Here is an 18,776-nt window from a genome sequence, read left to right as displayed (position 1 = left end):
TAATCCCATGCCCTGTTCCTTAACTATCCCATTCCGTTGTCTTGTTTACTGTTTGGCCATGCCTTACGGCAGTTGTCACCATACGTCATTGGTCGTTGTTCTGAGTTTTGAACTGTTGTTTTTATATGCTATAATTTTAATTTATTGTATTGTACAATGTGTTTATTTTATGCTTTGTCTTGGCATGCTGTGCCATATGTAAGCTGCACCGAGTCCCTTCAAGGAGATGGAGGTGGGGTACAAAAATAAAGTTGTTGTTGTTGTTGTTGTTACTACTACTACTACTATCATTTGTCCCTGTGACAACTGACTTCAAAAAATTTGGCTTGTTGTGGAAACAAGGATCGGTGATAAATCATCAGTGGAGACACCTTTTCCCCATGAAAACATTTTTAGGAGTGAATTTCCCTTCCTAGAGGTAGATTTCTCTCACTTCCTGTTGTCTCGCCCTCATTTGTAACTATGAGTCGTTTGTAAGTCAGGGACTGCCTGTATTGATTTTGATTTAATAGACATCTCAAATAAAGGCTTTGAATGTGTGTTTATTTCTTTAAGCTACTAGCTGGAAAAAGGATAATGATAAAGGAAACAAGTGATATTCACTCTTTAACAGGTATAGTTTAAACTGGAGAAGAATTAAGATAACATTTTGCTTCACCTAAAAATAAATTAACATTAAAACTTACAATAATTGCATCAGTTTGGTTTTTGTGCTTCAAGCGCAACACAAATTTGGGACTGCCCAACATAACTTTGTATCAATTTTTAAAAAATATCTGTATACCTAGGATTGACAGGTTCGAAACTCTCAAACATTCATATACGTAGCTTTAAATCTCTTGATGTGATGGAAATAAGCTACCACCATTTTCCTGCTTCAAAGGGGATAATACAAAGCAGAAAGGGGCAATCAAAATGATTAAGCAGGTGGACAACTCTTTGATAGAGAAATGTTACATAAAGGAAGGTTTCTAAGCAGAAAAAAGCAAACAAGGCATACAGCAAGTAATGACAGGAATATATGAAATTATACATGGTGCAGGGAAAGTGAATAAGGAGAAGCCTTTCTTCCTCTCATCTAATCAAGGGCCATCCGCATTCTCCCTACTTTCTTGGGTCATGTACATTTTATATATTTGTGTCTTTAAATATTGGCCTTTTTTCCTAAGGAAAACACTACACTAAATGATGGAAGCACCGGGATGGAGAAAAAGAACTTAATTACACAGCACATTGTCATCTTGTGTGATTTCCTGGTAGATGACATAAGAGCTGTCAATTTGGACATTTTTAAAAGAGGACTGGACAAATTCAAGTGGGTAAGACTACTAATTACTGTTTGTCACGACTTCCATTATAGCTGAATCACACACTCTCAGTTCTAAAAAATCCTGGAAACAACAAATCAGAAGGATCACACTGGTTGCTTGGGAACTGTATTCATGTCTTCCTTGTGGACTTCCCCTAGCAATGTGGTTGGCCATTGTGTGAATGCACTGCTAGATTGGCCATGCCATTGATATGATTCAGCTAGCTTCTTACATCATCATAATATCTTCTTAACCTTGCTCTCTACACCCTGTCTTCTACTTACAGTGCAGCACAGCTGGAATCCTTAGTAATGACAACAGGTTGGGGACAGAGGTTGGATTAGAGAGACGAAGAGCCAGAGAAGCCAGGGCTATGATATTTTTACTACACTAAGAGAGATACCTGTTGAATCTGGCAAAGCCTATGCCGGCAATATCCATTATCCTTCCATGTCACTACTAGATTATAGAGATGGCAACTTTAGCAATTTCAATTATTATTTCACTTTATACATAAAAACACTGTGAGTCTTTTATACTCACCTATTTTAGCATCAAGGTAGCCTTCAAACTCTGATTTTGCTGATATGACTACAGGGATCTCCTGATTGGTAAGCAGGTTCATAGCTGTCACTGAAGTAAGAGACTCTAGAAGAAAAAATAATGCAAGTATAATGCAAAGACATAAACTTGTGATCGACCCAAGTTTACTCAAGATAAAGGGCTTGTGTTATTTATGGTTTCAGGTATCCATCTGTTTGTGTGTGTGTTGAAACATCCCCCATGGATATGGGGCTTGTATTGTACAATAGTTTGCTCTTTTAGAATTATTTGGGGATTATGACTAATTATTATTTCATTTATACTGTAAGGATTAATGTTCTAGCCATCTAGGCAAACTGTCTGTACAGGCAAACCTAGTGGAAAGGACACCTCCTGTCTGCTCATTCACGTTGTACCTTTTCATCTTTATCCAATCTCTGGCTTTGCTCACCAGCCCTAACAGATTTCAAACCTCTTAATGGTCCACATTTTGTTACATCCCAAATAGATTACTGCAACGCGCTCTATGTGGGGTTGCCTTTGAAGATTGTTTGGAAGGTTCAAATGATCCAACAGGCAGCAGCCAGATTGCTCACTGGAGTGGAGTACAGGGAGCACACAACCAACCCCATTACACCAGCTCAACTGGCTGCCAGACTGCTACCGAGCACAATTCAAAGTGCTGATTTTAGCCTATAAAGCCCTAAATAGTTCTGGCCCAACTGACCTGTCTGAATGTATCTCCCTCTATGACCCACCTCGGAAGTTAAGATCATCTGGGGAGGCCCTGCTCTTGATCCTACCACCTTTGCAAGCAAGACTGGTGGGGACAAAAGACAGGGCCTTCTCAGTGGTGACTCCTCGTCTATGGAACTCCTTCCACAATGCAATCAGATCAGCAACCTCCCTTCTGTCTTTCAGGAAGAAGGTTAAGACATGGTTGTGGGACCAAGCTTTCAACCAGTAAATAGTGCAATAAGCATAACTGACAAACGGAATTGACAATTGGACAGGCCTTGGACTGCGATCTGGATTACATGATTTTAATTGATGTTTTAATAATTAATCTTTAATTGTATGGTTTCAATTTTATTTATTTTTATATTTGTATATATTGGCATTGAATTGCTGGCTGCTGTAAGGCCACCCTGAGCCCCCCTTTAGAGTGAGAAGGGCAGGATACAAATATGTGAAATAAATAAATAAATACACTCCATTCATATTTGAAAGCATTACATTTGAATTATTCATTTTGCTGAAACTTGTTTGTTGTTGTTGTTGAACTTGCTAGGACTCACAAACAAAACTCTGCATTACGAAATTAGAAACTACTAGAAATAAAGGATAATTAAGAAAATTACCTTTGCCTGGCATCAAATCTTTCTGGAAGATTTCCTTTAGACTGCTACTTCCATGTAACAGTCTGTGGTCAGGTAAGATATGTAAATAAGACATGCCATAAATGGCTTCAGGTACATATGCAAAGGCTGCTATTTTCTCTCCTGTTGATTCGTTATTAACCTGACAACAGACAGAAAAGGTTACTGCAATTTTCTTTAGAACAGCATAGGTCATTTCGACATGCAGTGATACTTAAATATTCTAGCTGTTTACAAAATCCTTCAACATATTATTTCCTGAAGGCCATATTCTGCCTCTGAGAACACAATGGTTCGGTTCAATCAGAATGCTCAATTTGGGAGCTAGCATGGTCTTTGGCCAAGCTGGCTGGGAGGTTCTTGGAGCTATAGTAAAAAAAAAAGTTTTCAAGATCTATAGATCTATAGTTGTCTAGATTTACAACAGTGTTTTGGCCTGAAGGCTGAACTTGATTTAAGAATGATTTAAAGCTTCCTGAACTGCCACTGCCAACTTATTTTCCTTGAATATCTATTTCTGCAGCCATCTATCCATCCCCTTACCTTCCAAAGACTCCTGTTATTGTCTTATGGCCTGTACATTGCTTACTAGGTGTGTCTTATTAAAAGAACAGTCATAGTGGTAGCACTATTGTTTGAAGCAAGGGTAAGACATTTTAAGGCTGTTGTTTTACTCAGAGTATCATTATATCCACTAGTGATGCATCCATGTTCCTTGCCCAATTTTATCAAACCTCTTTAACAAGTTATATTTTAACACCTCTGATTATGGGAAATGTCACTGCAATTTTCAGTGATTGCACTCACCTTCAAAACAAACTCGAAGTAGCATCCAGTGCAGTCTCCTAGCCAATTGGCTTGCATTTCTTTTATTCCATACCACTTAGGGAGATCTGACAAACCATCAAGCATGGACTGTAATCACAACAGAGACAATTATAGAATCCAAACATAGATGTAGCACATTTGTACAAATCTGGCTCTGTGTTCGCTTCTCAAATATATCCTTCACAAATAAGGAACACTTCTTTCTAACTCAGAAATTCTCATTTCCCTCCTTTTGTTTTCTTTTCATTTAGAGATAATCCAAATTCTTCTGACTACATAGATGCATGGAGGTGATGGCATAAGGTAATTCTCCAGATACATCAAAACGCTCACCATGTATAACCACCGTGAGCCACATATCTGAGGGCTGCCAAGCTGGGAAAGACTGAGCATAGAGTTTATATATTCACGCGAAAGGGCACTGGGGTTACTCAATGAGCAGGCAACTATGACTATCCCCACATGCAACCTGTAAGGAGCCCTCTTCCTTCCATTTGATAACTTGTATGCCACATGAGAGGTTGAGGAAATCCTGGCACTAATTATAATGAATTAAAGATCATAAATGTAATTTAGATAAAACTATTATTTTCTGCCTCAATTCCATAACACCTTCATACATTGCATTTCAGCACCTTATTAAATTTGTCCTTCTTTCTTATTTTGTAAAATGGCAGTGCAATAAAACCGTGTATAATTGTTTTGTTTGTCAGGAGAAACTTGAGAAACTGTAAGTCGCTTCTGGAATTGGCCATCTGCAAGGACTTTTACCAGGGGACGCCTGGATGTTTTACCATCCTGTGGGAGGCTTCTCTCATGTCCTCACAAGAGAAGCTGGAGCTGACAAATAGGAGCTCACCCATCTCCCTTTGATCAGCAGTCCTGCTGGCACAAGGGTTCTAAAATATATTATAGAATATATTAAGTATATTAAGAACTCTATTAAATCCCACGTATTAAAATCTTGCCTCTGGTTTTATGTTTTCCTCCCAAACAGACAGGATTTTACCAGCTGTCATGGCAATGTCTCCCTAACATTAAATAACAATGACTGTTTGTTGTTGTTATTTTACTTGTGAAATGTTATAGATGTACACTGGTGTTGCTATATAAAAATGATAACAATATTAACAGAAGGGTAGCAATGTTAAGTTTATTCAAGTGAAAACAACAGTAAGTCTTATGGCATCATTGCTGTTGTTGTATGCCTTCAAGTCCTTTCTGACTTATGTCAACCCTAGTTTTTGTGGCAAAATTTGTTGAGGGGCAATTTGATTTTGCCTTCTTCCGAAGCTGAGAAAGTGTGATTTGCTGAAAGTCACCTAGTGGCTTCCATAACTGAGCAGGGATTCAAACCCTGATCTCTAACACATAAACCACTATATTGTGTTGGCTCTATAGCGCCACGTAGACTAACATATTCATTGTAACATAAATATCTGTGTATAACAAGTGTACCTCTTATACATGGATTGTTATCTTAAATTACAGGCAAAATGATGCATGTGTGTATGTCGGCAAAAGATGATGCATGTACTTTTTGCCACTATTTGCTTCCCTTTAATGACAGTACTATGTTAGCTCTTGACTGAGTCCAAAGGCAGATCACACACAGGAAGGAAATTGAGAACAAAATCCAATTTATAGAAAGAAAAAAACCCCACAAGGAATGCACACAAATTACTAGATAAAATCCGCATAAAATAACCAGAGCCAACATTTCAGACAAGGAAATGAATCCAAAAGGGAAATAAGGACGTAGCTAAAGGTTAAAATGTAATTTGGCAAACATTAAGAGCAAATCAACAGTAAGCATTACTCACATAATGTACCAAGAGAGCAAAGGAAATTATTTGTATTCAAAAAGGTGGCTGTCAGAGCAATCTGCATCATCAAGAGGCAAAAGCGGAAGAAACCATAACAAATGCTGGGATTTCATATGAAAATGGGACTTGAACATCTGAGCACAGAACTCGGAAATCTTTCATTAAAGAAAAAAGAATGTATTAAAATGATACCCTGAAATATTAATAGAATGCAAACAAGCCAGTTTATAAGCTGGCAGATGTTTGTTTATTTCTCTTCCCCCTAAACACTGAGAGATGGAAGAGATGATATTGCTTTAGTAAAATTTTAATGTCTAGTAACTGCAATTCCAAACTCAAATCAGAAAAAAATACAGATATACTACAGCTGTCAAATTCCTTAATATGTATTATGCACATATATTTCCTAATTTTATATATTAGGAAATATATAAAACAGTATGAATTCAGTTAACAGATGCTTGTTAATCTGCTTAGGTTGTGTCGCAACAGATAAACGACAATAGGCTTTCATATTAATATTTCATTGTGCAAACCATAATAAGTAAAATAAGCATTTACTATATACACATCTGTTACAGGCTTTTCAGTCATGGGACCCCCACTGAGCTCATGTGATCACCTAATTGAGGCCGTTTATTTTATTATATGCTTTCTAATTATATAGTTTCTAACATTACAATGTCCCTAATGTAATGAACTGGATTTATTTATCATAAAAGGCGCAAACCAAGGGTACAGTTGTAATGGGTTTTTTTTTTAAAAAAAACCCCACAAAGTTTAAAAACTTGGCATTATATTAAATGTCCTTTGATCAGTAGTTGGCCACTTGGAGTGCCTCTGGTGTTGCTGCAAGAAGGTCCTCCATTGTGCATGTGGCAGGGCTCAGGCTACATTGTAATAGGTGGCCTTGGTATGCTCTTCTCCACACTCACATGTTGTGGACTCCATTTTGTGACTCCATTTCTTAAGGTTGGTTCTGCATCTTGTGGTGCCAGAGTGCAGTCTGTTCAGTGCCTTCCAAATTGCCCAGTCTTCTATGTGCCCAGAAGGGAGTCTCTCATTTGGTATCAGCCATGGGTTGAGGTTCTGGGTTTGAGCCTGCCACTTTTGGACTCTCACTTGCTGAGGTGTTCCAGCGTGGATCTCTGTAGATCTCAGAAAACTATTTCTTGATTTAAGGCGTTGGGTGTGCTGGCTGATATCCAAACAGGGGGTGGGCCGGAGATGTCAGTACCTTGCTCCTTCTATTACAGGCTGCTACTCTGATCCCCATGGACTGGATGACGGCAAACATATCGAAGCTTAATCCAGAAAACACAAAGATGCTCCTGATCAATCAAAAGACAGATCTGGGAATAGGGAATCAGCCTGCGTTAGATGGGGTTACACTCCCCCTGAAACAAACATTGTCTGAAATATGGAAAAAGGACCTGAACAGTAACGAGTTAGACATTGAACATTGGATCAACCTGATCAAAACAATAAAATATAAAAGGACCAGAGAACACAAATGAAAATATTGATCAAATGGTATAGGACCCTGTGAAGAACCCTTACCTTTAGCAGCCAGAATGTGGGCCTAGCGAAGCCTGGTGGCCTGAAGTTACAATGTGGGCCTAGTGAAGCTCTGGCGGCCATCTTAGGATAGGGAAACAGGGAGATGCCATCTTAGGTCAGGTTTTCTTAGAGGGGGCGTGTCCTAGTCCAGTAAGCAAAGAGAAGATGGCCAGGACTGGTTAGGAATAGGGGGCGGAGCCTAACATTCAAATAGAGGGAAAAGTGTACTTTTTGAATTTGAGGCTTGAGTTTTGGCAGTTGGGATTTGTCAGTTGGCAGTTAGGTAGTCGGTTGGTGTTCACAGTTGAATAGTGCTAGATAGGAGAATTGGGTTAACCTTTTGTAGTATTCAAGGGCTAGAGGAATTAGCCAGGAATACTGACAGTGGGAACAGGACCTTGCTTATGGTCTGTTTCTTTTATTCCTGAGGAAGGCTAGGCCAAGGTTGTTTGGCTAGATTCCAGAAAGTGGGAATTTGGTTTGGAATTATCATCAGAGATTAATTTCCTGAGATAATCTCCTGTTTGTTAACTCTAAATTTGAACCCAGTACCTATCTAAGAATTGTACATCAAACGTAACCAAAAGCTTTTGTGCCATTAACTTACAGAAACCATTACGCATTTATACCAGAAGAGTTTAAGCCTGTTAAATAAACATTTTATTATAGTTAACACATTACAACAGCCTGTGTGTGAACGTCATTGTTATTTAAACCCTCTGAGGAAAATAAACATCATAGTAACCCAGAAGGGTGTTACTAAGTATCCTCTCCACACATATAACTCAGCCTGAATACCAGACAAAAGGTGGCAGTGAAAACAATTGAAGAAACAGTTACAAAACCTCTCAGGCACTGAATGTTTGCCCTATATATATAAACTGTAATCAGTTCCAAGTCCCTCTGGGGAGATAAAGCAGAATATAAATAAATTGTATTATTAATTGTATTATCATTATTGTTGTTGTTATTATTATTATTACATAGGAGAGGGTGTTTCTGGTGGCTGCTCCCAGACTGTGGAACTTGCTCTCAAGAGAGACCAGGACAACCCCGTCCCTGCTGGCCTTCTGCAAGCAGGTCAAAATTTTTTCTACAGGAAGGTGTTTGGAGAAGGTCAAGGGGCATGTTGCAGTGGAGGTTGTGGATGGGATTTTTGGGGGGGGGGGGACTGTATGTTTTAAAATGCATTTTAATTGTATTTTGATCTGCTTTTTACGTTAATTTATTATTTTTTTAATTTTTGTATTGCATTTTAAAAACTATGAGCAAAGTGTGGGATTGCTAGCCACCTTGAGTTCCCATAGGGAAAAAGGTGAGGTATAAATAAAGTAAATAAATAATATAATATAAAAGAGAAAAGGCACTATATAAATAAATATAAATATAATAATGGTGATGATATGCCAATCTTGCATTTTAAAAGTGAAAAGCAATACCATATAAATATTCTAATAAATAAATAAATCAAGTGGGCTTTTATGAGGCTTGCTAAGTCAAACTCATATCAGGGCTCGGAAAGGTTACAGTTTTAACTACAGGTCTGAGAATCCCTCTCTAGCCTTGACAATGGGAGATGCTGGGAATTATACTCCAAAATAGTAATATTCCAAGCTCTGACTTCTCTAGATACCCACTCCATCAGGTGACAGCTGTGAGTCATGAAATAATGAAACTTATATACAAAACACTTGTCTGCACAACATCAAAATGTGATTTTTGCCAAGAGGCATTGCATGCTGCTGAGTGCACTGTTGGGAAAAAGAAATATTTTCAGGAACTTGGTGATGCTGGAAGCAATCATGAGAAAAGATAGCACTGGGACAAAGTGTGCTTCTTCATGAAGCTCGCTGTCACACTGAAGCTACCTAACTAGGTGGGAGAGAGAAAAAAATCAATAGCAGACACAGCTGAGTACAGTACAAACAAGTCTCTCACTGTGCTAGCTATCGCAGTGAATTCCAAAGAGGTAGCAAATACCTGATCTTGAAGCTGACCTAGCAAAACAAATCTAGAGGAGAAAAGGAATTGATCCATGCCTCCAGGGACTCCAGTCTCATTTCAGCTGCTCTTGCCACAAAGGTCTTATTCTACACAACCTAAATGACTGGTAAATATACTGCTTGCCAGACCAGTATGGCTTAAATTTAACAATCATTCATTCGTCTCCTAAACTTTCAAGACAAACTTTAAAAAACCTCTCAGGTGATATCTGAAGTAAAATGAGCTGAAGTTCATTTCTTAACTGAAAGCAACTTCAAATTAGAGACAGGCTACAGTTCCACCCTTAAGGCAGGTCAGCAAGGAAGTAATTTAACATTCTAGTAAAGAAGGCTATTTATCTAAGAAATTAATAAGATTCAACCCAGAAAGATTTGTTAGGAAGATGACACCAAGAGCATGAGAACTCTAAAGCCAGAACTGTGACCACTGGTGAAAACAGCAATTTTGCATCAATCTGTAAGATTTATTCTTTTATCATGTCAGAAGCTAATTGAGAATACAGTTGTAATGTTTGGAAAAACCACAAACAAAGTTAAAAATCTGGCATTATACTACATTTCCTTTGACCAGAAGCTGGCAACTTCGAGTGCTTCTGGTGTCACTGTCAGAAGGTCCTCCACTGAACATGTGGCAAAGCTCAGACTGCATTGTAGTAAGTGGTCTGTGTTCTGCTCTTCTTCGCACTCGCATGTTGGGGACTCCACTTTGTAATCCCATTTCTTAAGGTTAGCTGTGCAACTTGTGGTGCCAGAGCACAGTCTGTTCAGTGCCTTCCAACTCGCCCAGTCTTCTGTGTGCCGGGGGGTGGGGGGAGTTTATCTTCTGGTATCAGCCACTGATCAAGGTTCCGGGTTTTAACCTGCTACTTTTGGACTCTTGCTTGCTGAGGTATTCCTGCGAGTATCTCTGTAGATCTTAGAAAGTTATTTCTTGATTTCAGACATTGGCGTGCTGGTTGATATCTGAACAGAGGATGGGCAGGAGATATCAATGCCATGGTCCTTTCATTACAGGCTGCTACTTCCTGATGGATGTCAGGTGGTGCAATACTGACTAAACAGTGTAATTTCTCCAGTGCTGTAAGGCATAGACATCCTGTAATAATGCAGCATATCTCATTAATAGCCACACCAACTGTTTGAACATGGTGAGATGTATTCCACACTGGGCATGCATATTCGGCAGCAGAGTAGCAAAGTGCAAGGGCAGGTGTCTTCACTATGTCTGGTTGTAGTCCCCAGGTTGTGCCAGTCAGCTTTCGTATGATATTATTTCTAAAACCCAGTTTTTTCTTGATATTCAAGCAGTGCTTCTTATAAGTCAGAGCATGATCCAGAGTAACTCGCAGGTATTTGGGTGTGCTGAATTGCTCCAGTGGGATTCCTTCTCAGCTAATCCGCAGGGTTGTCTATTCTTAAGATGAAAAGCACATGTCTGCATTTTAGATGGATTAGGAATCTGCTTGTTTTCCCTGTAATAGGTAAAACTCCAAAGCACCTAAAGCTTTAGAGAGCTTCTGTTCAAACATTTCAAAGCTCCCTGTTTGAGTGGGGATGACATTATCATCAGCATTGATGAAACTCTCTGTAACCATACACGATGCAACAGTATTTCAGAAGGGAAGTATCAGGCATAGAGCCTGATACTTCATTTGTAACAGGGCAAATCAATCTTGGTAATATGGAGATCGGATTTACCCCTTCTAGGGCATGCCATGCACTGACACCCCCTTCTAATATACAGTTTTTCTGCATCCCTTCCCAACCAAAAGTAACTATGTTATATTTCAGAACTGTTTTTTGTTTTTTTAAAAAAAACTTGTCTCCATTATTTGATAAGACAATTGTCATGATTGGATACTCTCAGGAATAGCAATTTTTTTGGTACCTTCAAAAGGTGGAGGGAGTCTAGAGGAGGCCACAAAAACAGATGAAAGGCTACATGTTGCCCACCTTTAATCAACACAATGAGATGATTAGTCCGATCAGTGATCCTCATCTATAAGATATATTTATAATACATAGGGAGAAGTCAGAAACATGTTTACCACTGAGAATTACTCCAACATGTTTTCTGAAAAATAGCAAGTGGCAGCAGCAGAGCAACAAGAAAAAGAAAACGCCTGGCCGGGATGAGAATCTAGCAATAGACAAGGCAAATCTGAGACCATTTGGAGATAGCAGTCAATAGCACCAGTTGCTAAGAAACAGAGATATGAGGGAATTATGAAGCTGGAAGTACCTAGCAAAGTGCTGACCTAGATTGAAAACAGATCTGAAATGTTGCAAAGAGAAAGGATTAGCATCCAGAAGTGAACATCTCAAATTGTATTTAAGGTTTATGCAGCAAGAGAACCTATACACATAATTTAAATAGTAGAAGTTTAATGAAAGAGAAAAAAAAACCTGTCAGACATAATAAACCAGTCTCTAAACAAGCAAAACGGCAACTGAGAACTGGAGGAGAGGGCACACACATGGACAGATGGAAGACAGATGACTACAAAGAGGAAACCAAAAAGTGTTTGTAAAACAGTACATAATACTTTGTAAACATAAGCAGAAGACAACACGATATAGCTGAATAATGTAACTTGTACTAAACAGTTGCCCCTCCACATTAGCAGTTTTGACTTTTTGTAGATTTGATTACACTATGTAACAAAATTTGAAAAAAAATATGTTCCTGGTTTGAAAGTGTTATTTTCTGTTTAATCGTGCAGTACTTACTTTGAAAGTAGGTGATATAATCCAGAAACTTTGTTTTTGTGACTACTAATTCTAACCTTTCAATGTGCCATTTTTAACCTTTCACGTGCCATTTTAACCTTTTTTGCAGGCCACAAAAACAAAAGGTTTTACAGTTTAATAAACCTTTTCCATGTTTTTTATGATAAAGCCAATTAGGAAATTACATTTATAACGCAGGGGAAAAATCCTGTTAGTCATAGATTTGATTCTCTCTAGGAATCTCTAGGTCATCCAGTGCTTAGTTTACAGAGTCATGTTGGAAGACCTTACTTTCCCCACCCGCCATGAACATAAAGAGAAAGAAACCTTGCACGGTAACTGCTTCAAACCTTTTAGCAAACAACTTCAAGACACAAGGATTTCATATTCAGTTTTAAGACATCTTTTTATCTTAATAAAAATCACAATCCTTGGACAAAAATCCATATAAGGTAAGTAAGAAGGACGCAAGTTCCAGACACAGAGAGTGCAGAAAATAAGTGTATCAGTGTTGATTTTGGCAACTGATAATCATACACACCTATTACAATTTGAAGAGAAACAGATGGGGCCAATTCTGGCCCACTGTACAACAAAGAAGTTGTGTGTGATCAAGGTGATCAAGGTTAGCAACGGATCCTAACCACATTATCCTTATAGCCAGTTCAGTTCATGCATATTTCCCCCATTTCATCCCAAAACACAGATATCAATTTTTGGCTTAAGTATCAAAGGAGAGCCGCGGTGGCGCAATGGGTTAAACCAGTGGTTCTCAACCTGGGGTCCCCAGATGTTTTTGGCCTACAACTCCCAGAAACGTCAGGAGAAATGCCTCTAGAACATGGCCCTATAGCCCGAAAAAACCCACAAGAACCTAACTCCCAGAAATCCCAGCCAATTTACCAGCTGTTAGGATTTCTGGGAGTTGAAGGCCAAAAACATCTGGAGACCCCAGGTTGAGAGCCACTGGGTTAAACCCTTATGTTGGCTGAACTGCTGACCTGAAGGTCGGCGAATTGAATCCGCAAGATGGGGTGAGCTCCCATCTGTCAGCTCCAACTTCCCATGAGGGGACATGAGAGAAGCCTCTCATAGGATGGTAAAACATCCGGGCATCCCCTGGGCAACGTTCTTGCAGGTGGCCAATTCTCTCACACCAGAAGTGATTTGTAGTTTCTCAAATTGCTTCTGACACAAAAAAAGTATGAAAGGAATATACAATAGAATTCCTAAGGGGAGGTAGGGCCTGTATTTCTCTTACTGTAATAAACTGTGAGAATAGAAATGGAAAAAGCTGAAGTAAAGCCATCCCTTCAAATATTTCCTAGCTAGGCTGAATACTCTCATAAGAAATTTTAAAATTCTCCTGAGTTAATTATCTACATTATATCAATCAAAAGCAACAAAAGAAAACAAACTAACAAGCCTGAATAAAAGCAAATACTAAGAGAAATGGTTATCAAAACAGTTCCTGTACTAATAATTACACATACTTTGTTTGACCAAATACAATACAATGACATTTTGGGAAAAGCTATTTGTACTTAAGGTTATGCTAGCCTTGCTGGTCAATTTAATATAATTTTCAAGAAGGAAACTCCCTAAATATGAATGTTCACTAAGGACAGTATAACGGTGCAGCTGCATCAGGTTTTGTGTCAGCACAGTTATAATGGTAACATCTTGCTCTTGTGTTAGGTGAAATGAAAGCGAAAATAATCTTCTAAAGACAAAGTTTGATAACGATTAAAAAACCATTTTTACTCACACCTTTGCATAGGCAGATGTTTTAATGAACCACTGCTTGAGGTACTTCTTTTCCACTTTTGCTCCTGAACGCCACGAACAGCCATTTTCATCTACTTGTTCATTAGCAAGAACAGTCTGGTCCACCGGATCCCAATTAACCATTGCCTAAATGATGCCACAAATCAAAGAGGGGAAATTATAGTATTAGTAAAGTAAAGGTTTCCCCTTGACATTACGTCTAGTTATGTCTGATTCTGGGGGGTGTTGCTCAACTCCATTTCTAAGCCGAAGAGCCAGTATTGTCCATAGCCGCCTCCAAGGTTATGTGGCCGGCATGGAGCACCGTTAGTTTCCCGCCGAAGCAGTACCTATTGATCTACTCACATTTGCCTGTTTTTGAACTGCTAGGTTGGCAGAAGCTGGGGCTAACAGCAGGAGTTCACCCCGCTCCCCGGAATCAAATCACCAACCAACCAAATCACCAATCAATTAACCCACTGTGCCACCAGGGGCTCCAGTATTAGTAAGCACATCTCAAAATAGGCAGCCAGCTTTTCAGATGGATGTCAGATATCATAAATATCTTTTCTGCACATTCCAATCTGAAAAAATACATGACAATTGAAGACACAACCTATAATTTCATTTTCAAACATTATTTTAAAAATCCCATTAAAAAGTGTACATAAAATGGTATGTAGCATAAATGCTGAACTAATAATAACCCCAAAGAAAGATGATTAGAGAAATTTGATCCTAAATTGAGGGTGATTCTTTAGATGTGTTCCAATGGGCCTAGTGGAATTTCTCAGGTTTTTCAACATTGCCAAATGCTAGCTTCCTATAAAGTATCTCCAACTAGGTAATTTGAATTGTTCAACAGTTTAAAATGTGATTGGCTATGTTGCATGTGAAACATGTCATTTAAAAAACAAAACAAAACAAAGCAACTCCTTCCTAGAGGATTGAAATTAACAGCACGGCTCTTCAGATCCTGGTCTTAGAATTATTTGGCACAATATTTCCAGTCCAAGTCTTCTGCTGATATTTCTGCCGAAATAGAACTACACAAAAATAAGCTAAAGCCTGCCATCTGTATGCACAGATCCTGTACCCACAGAGTTAACTATTCCACAAAACAAATATTGATTTTGCCACTTTGTATAAAGGAGACCTTTTGACTATGCCACTCGTATAATGGGATTTGAGCCTTCATGGATTTTGATATCCACAGGGGGTCCTGGAACCAAACTCCTGTGGAAACGACTGGCTCACTGTATAGCATTTATCTCTAAATGCTCTGCAAAACTGAATAGTCTGCTGAATAGAAATGCTGTATTAAGAGCCAGTATGTTCCTCTTCCCCATTCTCAGGATCAGGATATGCATCTTATCATACAAACCCGGAGACATTTCTTTAGAAGAGAAGGTAAAATTATTTGGTTGCTTGAGTAGTCTGCGTTATCACTCTATCAATAAAAGCCCTGAGAGGCATATTCATTCATTGTTCAAGCCAGTCAAATTCAAAACATTACCACTGCAAGGAAGGAAATCTTCTTCTCTTTTTACAATACATAGCCTTTTGTACATTACCTGATGACTAACAGATAATATAATGGCATAAATTAAAACAACCCTACATGAATACAGGATAATAGGAATTTATCTCAAGAGGAGCTATCTTTTTTCTCTTCTGTACAGACACGTCCGTTTTCTTATCCTTTTTCTATTCAAGGGAAATTAAAAATCACACATATTATTAAAATCCTGCTTGCAGTCAATGCCTTCAATACTTAACAGCAATTTGGCTTATATATGTGCATGTATTCTACAGACATCGACTCCAAATAAGTACCTTCTTGGACCTATGGTTAGCTTATACAAGCATTTATGTTTAGTTCAAATTAATTTCTATGTTTTTCTCCTTTTCTTTCTTATAACCCCTTTCTTTGCCTAGACATTTCAGAAATCCTCCCATCCAAATATTTTTAAATTCAGCACTTTCCCCTGGGTACAACCCTTGCTTCTCAAGTGATTGTTTTTATGACCACAGATAAAAGAACAGGAAAGGCAGAAACAAGACATGTGAAGTCACTCTTAAGAGGTGATGCTTGGCATACTTAGATGCCTAAAATATGTGTTACAGTTAGCCCTCCACATTTGCGGCAGTTAGGAGCATACGACCCCCCCCCCCCCATGAAAATGAAAAACCATGAAATTGCTGTTTACTTATCTGAGAAAACATCTCTTTAAGAATTTCCAGGACTTCCAAAATGACTCTGTGGCCAATTTATGAACATATAATCACACTGGATAACCTAGAGAGGCAGTTTCTCTAGAAATGTCCAGGTCCTTCAGCATGACTGGAGGAAGGTGACCTTCCTCCGCCTTGAATCACCTTTAGCTGAGAAAGGCGGTATAAAAATGCAGTAAATAAAAATAAAGTTGCCTCAGAGGATCCAGAGCAGTGTTTCTCAACCTTCCTAATGCCACAACTCCTTAATACAGTTCCCATGTTGTGATAACCCCCAACCATAAAATTATTTTCATTGCTACTTCATAACTGTAATTTTGCTACTGTTATGAATTGTAATGTATATATCTGATATGCAGGATGCATTTTCATTCACTGGACCAAATTTGGAACAAATACCAGATACGCCCAAATTTGAATACTTGTGGCATTTGGTGGGTGGAGGTTGATTTTGTCATTTGAGAGTTGTAGTTGCTGGGATTTATAGTTAACCTACAATCAAAGGGCATTCTGAACTCCACCAATGATGGAATTGAACCAAACTTGACATACAGAAGTCCCATGACCAACAGAAAATACTGGAAAAGTTTAAGTTTTGGAGTTGTAGTTCACCTACATCCAGAGAGCATTGTGGATTCAAACAATGATAGATCTGTACCAAACTTGGCACGAATACTCAATATGCCTAAATGTGAACACTGGTGGAGTTTGGGGAAAATAGATCTTGAAATTTGGGAATTGTAGTTGCTGGAATTTATAGTTCACCTACTCTCAAAGAACATTTTGAACTACACCAATGATAGAATTGGGCCAAACTTCCCACACAGAACCCTCATGCCTTGAAGGGACTTACTGGCGTGAACCTCCCTCCAGACTCACACGTTTTCCCTCACCCGCACATGCGCACCACACTGCCATGTGCCAAACCCTCATAAGCTGTCCAATCACAGCGGAGGAGGGCTTTTGATGGGAGGATCCACCGTCTATTTCCAAAAAAGGAAGAGAAGGACAGGCAGAGAGATCTTCAGTCTTCTCTGCCAAAGGGCTGCCTAAGACCATCAGAAATATATGTTTTCTGATGGCCTTTGGCGACCTCTCTGAAACTCCGTGACCACTCCAGGGATGGAGGTGGGGGGTTGATAAATGCTGATCTAGAAATTCCTAGACAAAACATTTTTAATTAAATCTCTTAATAATCAAATCTGCAAAAGCCAAAAATGCAAATGTGGAAAGATGACTGTATTTCCAAACACTGAATTGTACTGAAAAGTTTACAAAGTAACAAAAGAGCATGATTAAGTAAGAAGCCAAAGCACCAACCCTTTGCACATTGCTCCAGAATGTCTCCCAGAAGAAAATGAACAATTTTTAGTAACCCCCCCTTCTCACACACAGAATATTATGATAATTCAGAAAGTTATCATATGAACACATGCATATTCTGACACAATACAATTTAACTTACTTCATTTTGATAGACTAATCCAGCTTCATAAAGTTTAAGAAAAATGTATTGTGTCCACTTATAGTACTCTGGGAAACAAGTGGTTATTTCCTGAAAAAAAAAAGAACAGTTGTAATATGAGGTAACCATAATAAATAAAAGAGGCTATCAAAATATAATGTGTTTAAAAATGATTGTGGGCTTTTAATGAAATGAAACACTCAAGTACTGCAGAAATCTTCCTTCCTCAAACAATTCACATCAACTGAAGCCAAAGCAGTGATGGGAAGTATAATCCAACACATGAGAAGAGGCTGAGGTTGCAGAAACCTTGTTTGTATAATTAGAATTCTATAAATATAACAATTACTTATTTAAAAATTTGTTAATTGCTGGCACCTGGCCTTTCGACTTATATGACAATTCTATGAACAAGAAACCTTCAAGACACCCTGCTAGGGGCCTGCTTTATGCACAGGTTTTGAGATATAAACTCTTGGGATATCCATTTGATAATGTAACAAAACCAAACAAACCATGAAATAAATAGCTTGTTTGATATAAGGGGGAACAAAAAACGTGAAAACTGTACAGAAACCTACAAATGAAAACCAGGAATAATCTTAAAACTACTTTATGTACCATATATACTTGAGCATAAGCCGATTCAAATATAAGCCTAGGTACCTAATTTTACCACAAAAAACTGGGAAAATGTATTGACTCAAGTATAAGCTGTGGGTGGGAAATGGAGCAGCTACTCGGCTTATAATCAAGTATATACTGTATATACCTTTGTATTTTATATTTATGTTTAGAGTAGAGCTCTATGTTGGCGAGAGAAATTGTGTATTTATGTAAATGTTAAAAAATGTTCACTTATGTATTTATTATATGTGTACAGGCATTGTTGTTTTCTTTATTTGCATTTTTTATGTTAACATATGAATTAAAAAATTAAAAAACAAAGTCCTGCTCAGCTCTTGAAAACTGAGGATGTAGCAACATTTTCTGGATTTTCAACTTTTCCTGCTACTGTTGTCTCATGATATATCCAAAGTATGACAGCCTCAATTCAGCCATTTTGTTTTCTAATGAGTGCTTAGGCTTGATCTAAAATGCATTAGAAATATGCCACCATATTTTAAATA

The 18,776-nt window shown here is 38.3% G+C and overlaps 1 protein-coding gene across 2 annotated transcripts in view; it reads right to left on the bottom strand.

Moving 5' to 3' along the window:
• The window catches only part of LARS2 (leucyl-tRNA synthetase 2, mitochondrial), an 84,526-nt gene that overhangs the window by 49,626 nt on the left and 16,124 nt on the right, over positions 1 to 18,776 (bottom strand). For both annotated transcript variants that reach the window (XM_060781782.2, XM_067470206.1), the window contains exons 6-10: positions 17,647 to 17,736; positions 13,950 to 14,093; positions 4,040 to 4,147; positions 3,215 to 3,374; positions 1,854 to 1,958 (exon numbers count right to left, since the gene is read on the bottom strand). In XM_060781782.2, the coding sequence (XP_060637765.2) occupies positions 1,854 to 1,958; positions 3,215 to 3,374; positions 4,040 to 4,147; positions 13,950 to 14,093; positions 17,647 to 17,736 (607 nt within the window). The remainder of the gene's footprint in view (positions 1 to 1,853; positions 1,959 to 3,214; positions 3,375 to 4,039; positions 4,148 to 13,949; positions 14,094 to 17,646; positions 17,737 to 18,776) is intronic.

This window comes from Anolis sagrei, chromosome 6 (assembly GCF_037176765.1).
Source record: "Anolis sagrei isolate rAnoSag1 chromosome 6, rAnoSag1.mat, whole genome shotgun sequence".
NCBI lineage: Eukaryota > Metazoa > Chordata > Lepidosauria > Squamata > Dactyloidae > Anolis > Anolis sagrei.
The sequence above is the reverse complement of the archived record's forward strand: the minus strand, read 5'-3'. Positions and strand labels throughout refer to the sequence as shown.